The sequence below is a fragment of the Oreochromis niloticus genome, linkage group LG7 (genome assembly GCF_001858045.2).
Source record: "Oreochromis niloticus isolate F11D_XX linkage group LG7, O_niloticus_UMD_NMBU, whole genome shotgun sequence".
NCBI classification, from domain to species: Eukaryota; Metazoa; Chordata; class Actinopteri; order Cichliformes; family Cichlidae; genus Oreochromis; species Oreochromis niloticus.
This window is the reverse complement of record NC_031972.2, coordinates 32,356,299-32,372,061: the sequence shown is the minus strand read 5'-3', so window position 1 is coordinate 32,372,061 and position 15,763 is coordinate 32,356,299. Positions and strand designations below refer to the sequence as shown.

Sequence of the window (15,763 nt, the reverse complement as noted above, 5' to 3'; positions counted from 1 at the left end):
TTTGCCATTTGTTAGGTTTCTGTTCTTTGCTTGCCCTGGTTCCACTTCTGTGTTCTGTCTGTCTATGGTGTCACACTGTCTATTTGTTAATCTGCCTGTTTAGTTCAGTGTCTTGTCTGGTTCTGTGTCTGTGAGTTTCCTGTTTTATTCTGAAGGTCTCTGTCTCATGTGAGTGTGTTCAGTTTACGTTCCCCTGTCCCGTCAGCTTTGATTTCTCCCAGGTGTGTTCCCCTCCTGTTGCTCATCCCTTGATTGCTGCTATGTGCATTTAAACCCTGTGTGTTCTCCTGCCTGTTGCCGGTTCGTCTGTGTTCCACGGTGTCCTGCTCCTCATCTGCGTCTCTCTGCCGCTCACCCTGTTCGTATGATCTCTGGTTTGTTATTTAGTTTTCCCAGTTTAGGTTGTTCTGTTAACTCTCTTCCCTCACTGCCTGTTTTTGCCACTCCACCATTTGTAAATAAATGTCACTCGAATCATCAGTCACTGCCTGCATTTTGGGTCCTCCTTTTCCTCCAACACCACACGGCTCGCCTCGGCAGCCGTGACATCATCCTCCTGTGACCCTGAATTGGATACATTGTAGTCCAATTGTGTAATGTGATAATTTACAAACTCAAGGTATCTAATCAAAATGTAAGTAATGATTATAACAATGGGAAAGAAAACATAAGTATGACATAAATGTAAATGTCTTAGCTGACATAGAGGACAGCTACATGTAGTCTGAAAAAAAGACTAGGTATATCAGCACGAGACATTCTTGCATAAAAGAAATTGTTAAAGTCTCTAATTCAGTTAAGCATAATTGGTCCAGTCTGTTTGGATAAATATAGTAAGCTGATGTATGTCCATCCACATACCTGAACCAATGACTCGGTGGTGTTCCAGGGTAGGATATCAAAGCCCTCTTTTCCACTTCTTCCATGTACAAGTTGGCCACAATGGGTGTAACTGTATAACCCATGGCACACCCATGTTTCTGCCTGTGGTACTGACCCTTGTATGTGAAATAGGTGGAATTAAGACGCAGTTCCAAAAGCAAACACACTTGGTCAGTGCCGAAAGTGGTCCTGTTGCTGAGATTGGGGTCATCCTGTAATCTCTTATGAACTACCTCCAATCCTTCAGTGACTGGAACACAAGTGAAGAGAGATGTAACATCGTACTACAACATTGTTTCATCTGCCTCCATAATGGCGTTTCTCACCTTCTCAACAAAATCCAAGGTGTTTTGAATGTGGTGTTCAGAGCTGCCTACCAATGGGTTGAAGATCGAAGTCAGAAAGTGTCAGATTGTTCATCGGTGGTTGTTGATCAGTGGTCATGACAATTTGCATATACATGATTGATAAACTGACCTCACAGCCCATTGTTCTCCAATGGTGCTAGTTTAAGTCATCGTGCAAAGATATTGTTTATAAGTTTGGGGAAACCTTCACTCAGCTGAGAATGAAGAAGAATGTGTCTTTACTGGACCCACCTGTGCCGAACCAAATTGAAGGACATATGCATAGGCACAAAAATTCAATTCAATTCAATTTTATTTATATAGCGCCAAATCACAACAAAAGTCGCTTCAAGGCGCTTCATAGGTACAGAGAAAAACCCAACAATCATATGACCCCCTATGAGCAAGCACTTTGGCGACAGTGGGAAGGAAAAACTCCCTTTTAACAGGAAGAAACCTCCAGCAGAACCAGGCTCAGGGAGGGGCGGCCATCTGCTGCGACCGGTTGGGGAGAGAGAAGGAAAACAGGATAAAGACATGCTGTGGAAGAGAGACAGAGATTAATAACAGATATGATTCAATGCAGAGAGGTCTATTAACACATACTGAGTGAGAAAGGTGACTGGAAAGGAAAAACTCAGTGCATCATGGGAATCCCCGGCAGCCTACGTCTATTGCAGCATAACTAAGGGAGGATTCAGGGTCACCTGGTCCAGCCCTAACTATATGCTTTAGCAAAAAGGAAAGTTTTAAGCCTAATCTTAAAAGTACAGATAGTGTCTGTCTCCCGAATCCAAACTGGAAGCTGGTTCCACAGAAGAGGGGCCTGAAAACTGAAGGCTCTGCCTCCCATTCTACTTTTAAATACTCTAGGAACAACAAGTAGGCCTGCACTGTGAGAGCGAAGTGCTCTAATAGGGTGATATGGTACTACAAGGTCATTAAGATAAGATGGGGCCTGATTATTTAAGACCTTGTATGAGAGGAGCAGGATTTTGAATTCAATTCTGGATTTAACAGGAAGCCAATGAAGGGAAGCCAAAACAGGAGAAATATGCTCTCTCTTTCTAGTCCCTGTCAGGACTCTTGCTGCAGCATTTTGAATTAACTGAAGACTTTTCAGGGAGGTTTTAGGACATCCTGATAATAAAGAATTACAGTAGTCCAGCCTGGAAGTAATAAATGCATGAACTAGTTTTTCAGCATCACTCTGAGACAGGATATTTCTAACTTTAGAGATGTTGCGCAAATGGAAGAAAGCAGTCTTACATATTTGTTTAATATGTGCGTTGAAGGACATGTCCTGGTCAAAAATGACTCCAAGGTTCTTCACAGTGTTACTGGAGGCCAAGGTAATGCCATCCAGAGTAAGAATCTGGTTAGATACCATATTTCTAAGATTTTCAGGGCCGAGTACAATAACCTCAGTTTTATCTGAATTAAGAAGCAGAAAGTTAGCGGCCATCCAGGTCTTTATGTCTTTAAGACATTCCTGCAGTTTAACTAATTGGTGTGTGTTACCTGGCTTCATGGATAGATAGAGCTGCGTGTCATCTGCATAGCAGTGAAAATTTATGCTATGTCTTCTAATGATGCTGCCTAGGGGAAGCATGTATAATGTAAACAGAATTGGTCCTAGCACCGAACCCTGTGGAACACCATAATTGACCTTAGTGTGTGAAGAGGACTCTCCATTTACATGTACAAATTGGAGTCTATTAGATAGATATGATACAAACCACTGCAGTACAGTACCTGTAATACCTACAGCATATCTAATAGGATATTATGGTCGACAGCATCGAACGCTGCACTGAGGTCTAGCAGGACAAGCACAGAGATGAGTCCACTGTCAGAGGCCATAAGAAGATCATTTGTAACCTTCACTAAAGCTGTTTCTGTGCTGTGCTGAGCTCTGAAACATGACTGAAACTCTTCAAATAAGCCATTCCTCTGCAGATGAGCAGTTAGCTGTTTGACAACTACTCTTTCAAGGATTTTTGATATGAAAGGAAGGTTGGAGATTGGCCTATAATTAGCTAAGACAGCTGGGTCTAGGGATGGCTTTTTGAGTAAAGGTTTAACTACAGCCAGCTTGAAGGCCTGTGGTACATAGCCGATTATTAGAGATAGGTTGATCATATTTAAGATTGAAGAATTAATTAATGGCAGGACTTCTTTGAGCAGTTTTGTAGGAATGGGGTCTAAAAGACACATTGATGGTTTGGAGGAAGTAATTATTGAAGTTAACTCAAAAAAATATCCCTGTGGCAGAGCGTGGTCTGTGGTGCCACCGCAGAGGAGATGGACGCACCTGCACGGCATCTGCAATTATGCCCCGCCGGCATAAAAAGCTGTGCTGTCTGTCTGTTGTCTGTTGGTGTTGGTGGTGACATGTGCGGCTGGCTGTAGAGCTCCAACTGTTCGTGTGTTTGTAATAGCAACCATGGTAATACACTTTTTAAAGATGCTGAAAAGCATAAACAAGTCGCCGGGTCTGGCGTGGTTCTTTTACAATCCAATAAAAGGCCATGATAGTAAAACTGAGACAAAGACCACGGTATAAAAAATCTGTAAAGTTCATTTGTGAAAAAGAACAAAAAGGACAAATAGATCATTGATTAGGGAAATCACCATCAAGCAGACAGTCACTCTACCAGAGCCTCAGAAGTCCACGAGTCAACAAAAAGAGAAACCAATCAGGCCTTCAAGTTTGTCAAACAGCATTTAAAAGAAACGAGAGCATGAGTCAATATCATCTCTTTGTATTTGGTATGAAGTATTTGGGCAGAGCTCTAAGTACTATTTCTGATGAAAGGTTTTTTCTAGCTTAGTTTCATTCCAAGCAGATGAAGTTTGAGCTCATTCAGTGTTTCACCACTCACATTTGACTGTATGCAAGTGTAGTGTATGTATTTTACTATAATACTAATGAAGTCTATATCTTAAAGACAGTACTATAAACAGCCTCCCATCTCCCTCTTCTTTCCTCTGCTTGCTGAGTAACTCTTCTTTCCAACAAGTTGAAATTACTCTTGTGTTCAGCAACAATGTGGAGTGCTACCCTCTTTGGGGGGGAATTAAAATATCAAACAATGATTTGTGATTTATGCCAGGATTAAAAATAGGTGGACAATTCAAATCATTTCTTTATTGAGACTATTTAGCTCATGCAGATGTAAAATATTGTTGTGAAGTTATAAAAACTGTTTGTTTAAAAAAACACAGATGGACAATGACCCAAAACATACAGTCAAAGCAACCCAGGAGTTTATTAAAGGAAAGCAGTGGAATATTCAAAGGAGTTTACAAAGAAAAGCGTCTGGACTTCTTTAAGCTGCTTGAAGACGTGTGTGAAAGCGGGTGTGGGACCTAATCAGCCAGGGTTTCGGGTGAGCTCATTGTGAAACCTGGCCCCACCTTGTCATGTGAATTCCTGAGGTCAGATGGCCCAGGATGTGAGTGGGCGTTAAGGCGTCTGGGGAGGGAACTCAAAACTGGATTATAGATGGCAGACAGTTGGTGTCGTAAACCACCGCCTCTGTTCAAAGATGGTCGCTCACAGTGGACATAGATGGCCTCTAGATGGCGCAATAAAGGCCTGGCAGAGCATTAAAATGGAGGAAACCCAGCATCTGGTGATGTCGGGCTGTTATTGCCAGCAAAGGGTTTTCAGCCAAGAATTACAAATGAGCATTTTATTTTTAGTTGTTTAATTTTTCCAGTTACTTTGAGCCCTTATAATGAAGGGACTGTGTTAAAAATGCTTTAGTTCCTTACATTTTTTTATGTAATCTTTTTGTTCAGCCCACTGAATTAAACCTGAAAGTCTGCAAATCAACTGCATCTGAGTTTCATTTAAAATTCATTGTGGTAATGTACAGAACCAAAATAAGAAAGTTGTCTCTGTCCAAATATTTATGGACCTAACTGGTCTTGAACATTGAATGGCTGCAAACCCCGAATGTCGAAAAACATATGAGATTTATTTGAAAGTACACTTATTTTTTAAGATACATCGGGGTGTTTATCTGTTTTGTGAATAGGGTCAGTTTAGAGGGGTTTCTTCCTGCAGTGGTTTTACTCCATACTGCTCACTTAAGAAAAGTTTAGGCTCCATTGCATTGCTATGCATTCGCCAAAAAAGAAAAACCACTATGCTATGGAGCAACTAAAAGCATGAATAAAGAAAATGAAACAACAAAACTCCACTGGTTATTCAAAACATGGAACAAAATACTCATGGTTCTAAATAAACAGACACACATCATTTAAGAAACATAAATTTTTAAAGCAAATTTATTTAATAATGGCGATCAACTTGTGGATACATTACTACAACATTTTATGAAAATATTTACGAGTAAAAAATGGAACAAAATAAAATGAACTGCATTTCATCTATAACAAACTGTAATGATGAGCAAAATATTGTTCAAAAGATACAGAAAATGAAATTTTAATTTTTCAATTTTAAATCTCTGGTCAAAGCATGACATTTTTTAAAATTATTTTATTACATTTATTTATGCATGCAAATGTATTTTCTCCATGTCCTCTTTAACATTCAAGGGTGCAACCAACCAAGGGTTATATATTTAATTTTAAAAAATGCACAAGAAAAGCACAAAGTAATTACTTCATTCTCCCTACTCAAACTCAAACAAACACAGCAGAGGAGTCTGATCCTAAGAAGTGACTAGCCCTCAGTCCAACATAGAGCGGCTGAGTGAATGCGGTCTGGACTCTGTGAAGAAGTGTCATGGTGTCGAACACACTGTACACATTGTAGAAGGACAGAATACCTGCTCTGTGATCCAGGTACACTCCAATTTGGGAAGACTCAGGGCCTGTAAACCTATAACAATTTTTGTCATGACTGAGTGAATAATTACCACTGTAACACTCTAATGCCCAAGACTCACTATTGTTTCCAAATTCACTTTGATCTCCGGTTCTGCTTATGCTTTTGTATGCGACTGCTATGTAAATACCAAACCCACTCCACTCTATCTCCCAGTAATGACGTCCAGTCAGACTTTCTCTGCTCAGGACCTGAGACCTGTTCATGAATCTTTCAGGGTGACCTGGATATGCCTGTTTTTTACTCACAAATGTTACTCTTCTGTTCTCTTCAGATAATAACAGCCGCATGTTTACAGTGTCTGGATCCAGTGTGAGCTGAGTTGAAAACTTTAAGAATTCAGCTCTTGTTGTGGGCTCTGGTTGAGGTAGCAACACGTCTACATCAGTCACTGTGCGGGAAACTTTTTGCCATCCTTCCTGAAGATCATCCTGTAGTTTATTTTTTACCTCTAATACAGCAGGCGGCACATCATCAAAGTACAGCAGAGGATGACGTTTAGTGAAAGGTACCTCTGTAGATTCAGTCAAATTTGAGAACAAAGGGAACATGTGTAGAAACTGAGTGTGGTCCTCTGTGTGAGAGAGCTGTTCCAGTTCAGCATATTTTCTTTTCAGTTCACTGAGCTCTTCCTGCAGTTTTTCCACAACCTGTTTTGCTCGTTTTACTTCAGTTTTCTGTTGGGATCTGATCTGTTGCTGGATATCAGAAATGTTTTTCTTGATGAGAAGGAATAGTTGTTGAAGTGTATTCTCAGTGTCCCTCACAGCTTTATCAGCTGACTGATTAATGGCCTCCATTTCCTGCAGAAACACCTTAACATGTTCTTCTCTGTCTTGAATTCTTAGTTGAAATTTTTCCAGACATGGCTTCAGCTCTTTCTGCTTTTCAGTTCTTTCTACTGAAGCTGGGACTGTATCATGACCTTTATGTTCATCCATGGAGCACAAATAACAGATACACTGCTGATCAGTGCGGCAGAAAATCTTCATCACTTCATTGTGGTGAGGGCAAATGTTCTCCTGAAGGTTCTTGAACGGGTTGACCAGTTTGTGTTTCTTCAATCCATCTACCTTATGATGAGGCTGTAGATGGCGCTCACAATAAGAGACCACACAGTGTAGACACGACTTGAAGGCTTTCAGCTTTCTCCCACTACAAACATCACAGGCTACATCTTCAGGTCCAGCATAGCAATAATCAGCAGGAGCAGCATACAATCCAGTCTGCTTCACTTCCTCCACCAACTCTGCTAACATGGTGTTTTTCACCAGAGCAGGCCTCGGTATGAAGGTCTGTCTGCACTGAGGACAGCTGTGGATGTGCTTCTGATCCTGTCCATCCCAGTGAATTTTAATACAGTCCCTGCAGTAGTTGTGTCCACAGGGAATAGTCACAGGATCCTCCAGTAGATCCAAACAGATCGCGCAGCAGAGTTTGTTACCAGCTATCTTAAATCCTTCCTGTGCCATTTCTCCCCATAGACAAAGTGTCAGTGAATGCATATGAATATTTTTCAGTTATGAGAGAGAACAAAAGAGGAGGGTTTTACATATTCTGATAGATTCCAGAAACAGGATCAACAGGTTTGAATGACCTAGTATGTTGTAAGTGCATTGCTATGCATTCCTGCCTCAGTAACTGGAAACGCTTGAGAAATCATCTTCCACCAAAAACAAGAGGAAGCTTTGCTTATATTTTATTTAGGTTATTGTAATTGCATCCATATATCATAATAATATATTTGAGAATGCTTTGGAACTCTCTTGCTCTCCTAATGTTACTATTTTTATTATTATTATGACAGTGATTGAACTGCACCTAATTTCAAACACCAAATCTTTACCAGGTGAGCATTTTCCTTTTGGTTTGAAGTCTAAGGCATGTATAAATGTTACATATTTGTGAAGACTAACACTTATTGTTTAAGGCTGAAGGACATCACATCTGACACTGTGGTCAGCAGCACAGGGGCACCACAGGGAACTGTGCTGTCCCCTCTTCTCTTCACCCTGTACACCTCTGACTTCTGCTATAACTCTGAATTATGCCATTTTCTGAAGTTTGCGGATGACACGGCCATCATGGGGTGTATCTGGGATGATCAGGAAGAGGAGCAGGGGCGATTCTAGGATCAGAGGTTTGGGGGTGCTGAGCACTCGGAGAGCTGTCCAGCCAGGCAAGATCAACTTTACTCGTCACGATGAGACTTCTTCCCCGGCTCTGTCAACCCCTGCATCCTTAAATGTCTCCAGTTGTCCCGAGTTCTTTCTGACTGTCTCCCTAGTGCATTTAAACCCCTGTTCCTCCCTGTCCTCGTCGTCTGTTGTCTTCGTCTCCGTTATCAGTCATCATAATTGTGAAAGGAAAATTGTATATATGTGATCAGCTACATGAAATGTATCCTTTCATTAAGCACATGTCTACGCGACTTTTCACCTAGTAACTTGTGATGAACCTATTCAGCAAATAACCGCTTCCTGTTTTCAGAGAACATTTAGATGTAGAGAAGTGAAACCTCAGCTCTTTTACAAGAACATACAGATGTAGAAAAGGGAAAAACCCACTGCTCTGAGTTACGTTGTTATCTTTGTATCACACACACACACACACACACACACACACACACACACACACACACACACACACACAGAGAGAACTGTATAAATAAAGAACGCAGACAGTGATGAGACGCAGATCCTGCGTTCCATGACTGCCCACTCGCGAGTGAAAAACTTCTGCAGTGTTTGTGTTTTCTAACTCAGATGTCTCAGCTGAAGAACGGCAGGGTGATTTAAAGAAATCCCCTGTCAATAATTTTACCATCTCTATGCAAGTCTGTAAATTTCTTTATTAAATCATAAGATTCTTAAATTCATCAAGTCTCTCTGTGCCTGGGTCCTCATCACAAAACATGACATCACTGTTTTGTACATTTTAACACAATTTAATCCCCACATTTGTGGAAGAAAAGCAAAACACTTTTTCGAAAAGTCTGTAACAAAACCATCAAATCTGATAAAGGTTATTTATAGCCGCAAAAGAAGAATGGATTGGAGTGACGTCACTTTAAACTGACCTCAGCCTCCAGCCATGCATGAGCAGCATTTAATCAGTTCATTTTCTTACAGAGTGTTAGGAGGCCTGGGTCGTTGACCCAGGGTTTTTGAGTTTGTTATATTAGTTATAATTTCTAGTCTTTGGTTTCTTTGAGTTCTGTCTTATGGTTTATGTCTCTGTCATCTCTAGTTGCTCTGTCTCCCCTGTCAGCTGTATCCCCTTGTCTAGTTCGCGTCTCTGTGTATCCTTAGTTGCTATATTCCCGTGTCCAGTCAGTCTGTGTCTGTAAGTTCAGTCTGTGTTGTGTTTCCTGTTTTACTTTGAAGGTCTCTGTCTTTTCTCAGTGTGTTCAGTTTATGCTTCTTTGTCTCGTTAGTCCTGATTTGCCCCAGCTGTGTTTCCCTCCTGTTGCCCGTTCCCTGATTACTCCCTCTGCGTATTTAAGCCCTGTGTTTTCCTGTGCTCGCTGTCGCGATCTACCGTTTACTTAGCTGTGTGTTCTGTTAGTCCTCTGGTTTAAGTTTATTTTGATTTTTTCCAGTCATGTTATGTTACCCCTTTTTGAGTTCAGTATTAAAGCTGTTTTGAGTTCACCTTTGGTCTCCGGAGTCTGCACCTTGGGTCCTATTCCTGTCTGCACACAGCCTACACTTAACAGAAGATCGCGACCATACTATGGACCCAGCAGACTCCGTTTGGTATCGGCGACCCGCAGTTTCTGCCTTCCTCAAGGAGAGCGTGAGGCAGGAGGCTAAGCATGCCCAGGAGCTCCAGTCACCCTTTTATGGGTCTCGTTTGGCTTTTGGAGGGCCCCGCAGCCTCCAAACTGCCATGGCCATGGCCGAGCCGGCGCCTATGCCTCGGGCGATCAGATTGAGCACGTGCTCATTCTCTCCAGTCGCTACACCTCCGCCTCCACCCCTGGATTACCAGTCCGACAAGAAGGTTAAGCGGCGGAGGAAGAGGGATTACGTGACGCCGGACGTTAGACTCACTCCGCTGCAATCCTTCGCTCTGTTTTTGGGTCTGCCACGTTCTGAGCTTCACAAACTCTCTGCTTCCTCGTCGCAGCCCGGTCTTTTGGAGGGTTCGCAGCCCAGTTTGCCACCTCCCACTTCCCGGAGAAAGCGACGTTCACGCAGTCGCCACTCTGTCTCTGCTGAGCCACTCCCCGTGGTGAGTTATAATGACTGTTTTCATTCTGCTCCCTCTAAGCTGGAAAAAGACAATCATATGAACACTGCTAAAACTGAGACTGTTAAGACTATTACACATGGTGGTGGTAGGAAGCTAAAAAACATTTTAGAGGATTCTGTGTTTTCTGACCCTGCTCCTTCGCCCAGTTGTGTTCCTGCTCCCAGGGCGGCTCGGGCCCAGCATTCCCCTGCACCTGTTTCAGTGCTTCAGGTGAGGGAGGCTGAGGTCCAGCTGGTCCCTGCTCCGGTGCCTGTCGCGGCACCCGTACCTTCTCCTCGGGTGGGAGAGGCAGGTATCCGGCAGGTACCTGCACCTGTTTCTGACCTCGCTGGAGGCTCAGGCGAGCCCGTCCAGCGATTTTCTTCAGGTTCTGGAGGCTCAGGGGAACTAGCTCAGCTTACTGCTAATCCACCACCTAACCCACCATTACTACCATCGTTACAACAGTCAATAGAACTTAAACTTCTATCCATAGCTCGAACATTAGCTCACCTATCGGCTCAGTCACCTGCTCAGTTCTCACCTCAGTCGTTTACCCAGCCTTCTGCCTCCGCTGGAGGGTCCGAGGGGCCCGTCCAGCCTTCTGTTCCCGCTGGAGGGTCCGAGGGGCCCGTCCAGTCTTCTGCCTCCGCTGGAGGGTCCGAAGGGCCCGTCCAGCCTTCATCGCCACCACCTGCGGCTCCCACGCCGTCGCCTGCAGTGCCACCACCTGCGGCTCCCACGCCGTCGCCTGCAGTGCCACCACCTGCGGCTCCCACGCCGTCACCTGCAGTGCCATCACCTGCGGCTCCCACGCCGTCACCTGGTCCAGCTACGGCTACGGCTTCGTCCTCGCCTGGTCCAGCTTCAGCCTCGTCGCCTGGTCCAGCCCCAGCTTTAGCGCCTGCAGCGCCTACGCCGTTGCCTGCAGTGCCACCACCTGCGGCTCCCACGCCGTCGCCTGCAGTGCCACCACCTGTTTCGTCGCCTGCAGTGCCACCACCTGTTTCGTCGCCTGCAGTGCCACCACCTGTTTCGTCGCCTGCAGTGCCACCACCTGTTTCGTCGCCTGCAGCTTCGTCCTCGCCTGGTCCGGCTTCAGCTCCGGCTTCGTCTCCTGGTCCAGCTTCAGCCTCGTCGCCTGGTCCAGCCCCAGCTTTAGCGCCTGCAGCGCCTACGCCGTTGCCTGCAGTGCCACCACCTGCGGCTCCCACGCCGTTACCTGCAGTGCCACCACCTGCGGCTCCCACGCCGTCGCCTGCAGCGCCACCATCTGTTTCGTCGCCTCTGGCTTCTGCCTCGCCGTCGCCTGGTCCAGCTCTGGCTTCTGCCTCGCCGTCGCCTGGTCCAGCTCTGGCTTCTGCCTCGCCGTCGCCTGATCCGGCTTCGGCTTCAGCTCCGCCTGTCCGTCCTGTCCGGCCTGTCCGTCCTGCACGTCCTGCACGTCCTGCACGTCCTGTCCGGCCTGTCCGGCCTGCACGTCCTGTCCGGCCGCTTTCCAGGCCGATGATTGGGCGTCCTCGCCGTCGTGGACGGCCTCTTGACCTGCTCCGCCGGTGCCTCCCGCCCGGCCGGCCTCCTGACCTGCTCCGTCGCCGCCGGTGCCTCCCGCCCGGCCGGCCTCCTGACCTGCTCCGTTGCCGCAGGTGCCTCCCGCTCGGCCGGCCCCCTGAACTGTTTTCTGGGCTCTTGGGCCGTCGGCCTCCTGACCTCCTTCGCCTGGGTCGCCGCTGCTGCCCTCTGCGTGGCCGGCCTCCGGACCTTCTTCGCTTGCCTTGCCGCCGTTGCTTTTCGCACGGCCGGCCTCCTGAACTACCCAGGTTTGGACTTTGGTGCCGTCAGCCTCCGGGCCGGCCCCCTGAACTTTTTTTTGGAACTGTCGTGTGCCTGGTTTTGTTTGGTTGTTTTCTGGGCTCCAGTGTTTTCCGTTTTGGTTTTGGGGTTGTGTTTGGTTTGTTTCGAGCCCTCCGTCCTGTTTCCCCCACCGCCCGCCCTGGTTGGGTTGTTTTTTCGTTTTTGGTGGTTCTGGTTTGGGCTGTCTGGAAGCCAGCCCTTAAGGGGGGGGTACTGTTAGGAGGCCTGGGTCGTTGACCCAGGGTTTTTGAGTTTGTTATATTAGTTATAATTTCTAGTCTTTGGTTTCTTTGAGTTCTGTCTTATGGTTTATGTCTCTGTCATCTCTAGTTGCTCTGTCTCCCCTGTCAGCTGTATCCCCTTGTCTAGTTCGCGTCTCTGTGTATCCTTAGTTGCTATATTCCCGTGTCCAGTCAGTCTGTGTCTAAGTTCAGTCTGTGTTGTGTTTCCTGTTTTACTTTGAAGGTCTCTGTCTTTTCTCAGTGTGTTCAGTTTATGCTTCTTTGTCTCGTTAGTCCTGATTTGCCCCAGCTGTGTTTCCCTCCTGTTGCCCGTTCCCTGATTACTCCCTCTGCGTATTTAAGCCCTGTGTTTTCCTGTGCTCGCTGTCGCGATCTACCGTTTACTTAGCTGTGTGTTCTGTTAGTCCTCTGGTTTAAGTTTATTTTGATTTTTTCCAGTCATGTTATGTTACCCCTTTTTGAGTTCAGTATTAAAGCTGTTTTGAGTTCACCTTTGGTCTCCGGAGTCTGCACCTTGGGTCCTATTCCTGTCTGCACACAGCCTACACTTAACACAGAGTAGATACTGTGTCTACTGTGAGTTCACAGGCAAATGTGGTCAAAAATAGATAAGAAGTTTTCAGTTGTTCCATTCAAACATCTACCTGAAGTGTCATTTTTCAACTGGCTTCTTTGTCTACATTTATCTGACATGTAGGCAAAGCAGCTGACTACACTCTGCAGGATGAGCAGTCCTTTTTGTTTACTGGATGAACTTTAAAGGCGTTCTTTTCTCATGGTGATTTTATTTTCTGTTGATGCCAACTCCATGACTCTGTTATAAGACTGACACGGATGAAAACAAATTTCTTTTGCTCAAGTAAAAAGAAAAAAACCCCCAACAGGTTTTAGATAAAAATCATATTAAACCTCATAACCTCATCATTAGTGTTCAGTGTCATCAGTTTAATCAGAGACATTTAACGGTGGAACAAGCTTTTTAACTTGAATTTGTTTATGTGTGGTATCTTTAGGATTAGGATTCAACTTTATTGTCATTACACATGTATAAATACAGTGTAACGAAATACAGTTTGCATCTAATCAGAAGTGCAATAAGAGAAATTATACAGTTAAGTTAAGCAAGTATACAGATGTACTACAGGCAAATGTATGGATATACTGATATATACAGATAAGGGTAGTATAAATGGGGGAATAGTTATGAACAGATTATGTACAGAGACCAAATATACAGATGGACTATAGACAAATGTACAGATGTGCTACATATATACAGATCTACAGAGTCCTATGAGTATATCTACAGCAGTGGGAGCGTAGCGCTCTGAGCAGACTATAACAGTGAACAGTGTACGCACTATACCAGAGACTATACTATGTCAGTGTCCTAAACTATAGCAGTAAACAAGTAACCATTCATTGTAAAATAATTTTTTTTATAAAAGAATGAACTGAATAACTTATGTATAGAAACAGAAGGTGTTCATTAAAACTTAGTAGAAATGAAAAATTTGAAAAACTATGGAAAAATTAAAATACATCTCAGGGTTAAGAAATTGTTGTCTTTTCCATTAGTTTCTTCTTTAGTTGCTTTTTACTTGATATGACACTTTAAACTGTATAGTAGACTGTATATATTAAGTAAGTAAGTAAAATTTTATTTATATAGCAGCCTTCAAGATATAAAATCACAAAGTGCTTCACAAGACCCAACAATGGAAAAAAAACAAGCAAAATTAATAGAAAGCAGATTTAAAACATTTGTTTTTAACTCATTTTTTTAAAGAGATCACAGAGTCTCAAATCGAAAGGAAGAGAGAAAAGTTCCAGAGTCTGGAGGCCACTGAACAGAAGGCTCTGTCTCCTTTTGTTTTCAGCTGAGTATGGGGCCCCATACATACTCATTCACTCACTTTGGCTCTCTGGGCATACAGTTAACATGGTTTGCATATTTTTTGAGTTTGTATGTAAAACATTATGTTACAATGCTTACACTGTCCTTTGTTAAACAATAGACTGTGTGTTTGGTATCTATCTGCATTAGTACCAGCCACCATCACTGCCACCACCCAGATGCTGACAGTATTTAACTCCAACCCTCACTTTCAGGAAAAAGGTTCAGGCTACCTTCTACTTTGCTGTGAGAGCTGTCTCAAAGGAAGGATGTAGATAATTGATTTTTTTTTTTTTTTTATCACTGTTTAACTTAATCAGTGTTCTCTTCTATGGAGAGATCACTACTGACTTTAAACCATGCATTACATTTTTCTACGCAGAAACGTAGACGGCTACCAGGCATTATGTCAGCGCTATGAAAATCAATACCACTTTGCCACCCTGTATGACAGAAACCGTCGTATACCATTGTTCTCTGCGTATATACTCAGTCCTGGAGGTGGACCTAGGCCCAAAAATACAAAATGGATGATTGAACCACGGGTAAGCTGTGTAAAATATCACCGTGTGATGTTCAAAGACAGTCATGCGTTTGAACTGCGTGTGTGTATTCTCTGTATTTTACTGCCACATTGTTCTCCATCACCTGTAAGAATATGCAACACATTTAAAGCAGTTATTTTCCTCCTGCCTGTCCTGCCTTAGATATTGTCATACTATACCACATATAATGTAATAACTTAAATAACACAAATATAACTGAATAAATAACAGGACAGGATAAAGAAGAACACATACACAAAATTAGATGATCTTTAATAAAATGATGGTTAAAAAAAGGTTGTAGGATTTTATTTGCTCTCTCACATTTTAAAATGACATGACTGTGCAGTATGACAGTATGCTCTCAGTGTTACACATTCCCACAAACTCACACTGAAAGACAATTTGCACACACAGTATGAAGAATGATAAATAATCTTTGTAGCTTCTAAAGAAATAAAGTCTTTTTTGTCATTCAGCTGGTATCAGACAAAGTCAACACGGGAATGGTGTACCAAAAACATCCTGACCAAAATGTGAAGAACAGCCAGGCAGTCAGTGAAGACTATAAACACTCTGGTTATTCCAGAGGCCACCTCACCCCCAGCGGCCACCAACAGACAAAAGAAAACAAAGAGGCTACCTTCACCCTGACAAATATTGTTCCTCAAATGGAAAAGTTCAATAGTGGCCCCTGGAACACTTTGGAAAATGAGATGGCAGAGAGATTTAAAGTCTGCACATCAAAAATGTATGTTATCACTGAAGTCATTCCTTATGAGTCTAATGAACCCAAGATCAATGACAGGGTGACTGTTCCTGAGTACCTTTGGACTGCTTACTGCTGCCCAACGTTCGAAGCTGGAGCTAACCAGAATTACTTTCCTAAACTGTAA

At 43.7% G+C, this 15,763-nt stretch overlaps 3 protein-coding genes across 3 annotated transcripts; 1 reads left to right on the top strand and 2 right to left on the bottom strand.

Annotated features, from left to right (window-relative positions):
- Positions 1-5,549: 5,549 nt before the first annotated feature.
- On the bottom strand, positions 5,550-8,006 carry LOC100695370 (tripartite motif-containing protein 16-like). The gene has a single exon (XM_013268574.3). The coding sequence runs from the start codon at positions 7,596-7,598 to the stop codon at positions 5,889-5,891; it is 1,710 nt and encodes a 569-aa protein (XP_013124028.1). The 5' UTR covers positions 7,599-8,006; the 3' UTR covers positions 5,550-5,888.
- Positions 8,007-11,500: 3,494 nt separating this feature from the next.
- Positions 11,501-14,369, bottom strand: LOC112847249 (paraneoplastic antigen Ma6E-like). The gene is made up of 3 exons (XM_025908448.1): positions 14,342-14,369; positions 11,906-12,381; positions 11,501-11,866 (listed from the first exon to the last, which is right to left on the bottom strand). The coding sequence occupies exons 1-3, from the start codon at positions 14,367-14,369 to the stop codon at positions 11,504-11,506; spliced, it is 867 nt and encodes a 288-aa protein (XP_025764233.1). The 3' UTR covers positions 11,501-11,503.
- Positions 14,370-14,681: 312 nt separating this feature from the next.
- LOC109202988 (endonuclease domain-containing 1 protein-like) lies at positions 14,682-15,763 on the top strand. Its single transcript, XM_019362005.1, has 2 exons — positions 14,682-14,867; positions 15,347-15,763. The coding sequence occupies exons 1-2, from the start codon at positions 14,682-14,684 to the stop codon at positions 15,761-15,763; spliced, it is 603 nt and encodes a 200-aa protein (XP_019217550.1).

Bases quoted from the DNA above. Each gene is read 5' to 3' on its own strand.
- LOC100695370 (XM_013268574.3), bottom strand. From the start codon at position 7,598: ATGCATTCACTGACACTTTGTCTATGGGGAGAAATGGCACAGGAAGGA.
- LOC109202988 (XM_019362005.1), top strand. From the start codon at position 14,682: ATGCATTACATTTTTCTACGCAGAAACGTAGACGGCTACCAGGCATTA. The intron at 14,868-15,346 runs GTAAGCTGTGTA...TTTGTCATTCAG, and splicing joins AATGGATGATTGAACCACGG to CTGGTATCAGACAAAGTCAA.
- LOC112847249 (XM_025908448.1), bottom strand. From the start codon at position 14,369: ATGTTAACTGTATGCCCAGAGAGCCAAA. The intron at 12,382-14,341 runs GTGAGTGAATGA...CCCCCCCTTAAG, and splicing joins TGTATGCCCAGAGAGCCAAA to GGCTGGCTTCCAGACAGCCC. The intron at 11,867-11,905 runs GCCGGCCGGGCG...GCAGGTCAAGAG, and splicing joins GCGACGGAGCAGGTCAGGAG to GCCGTCCACGACGGCGAGGA.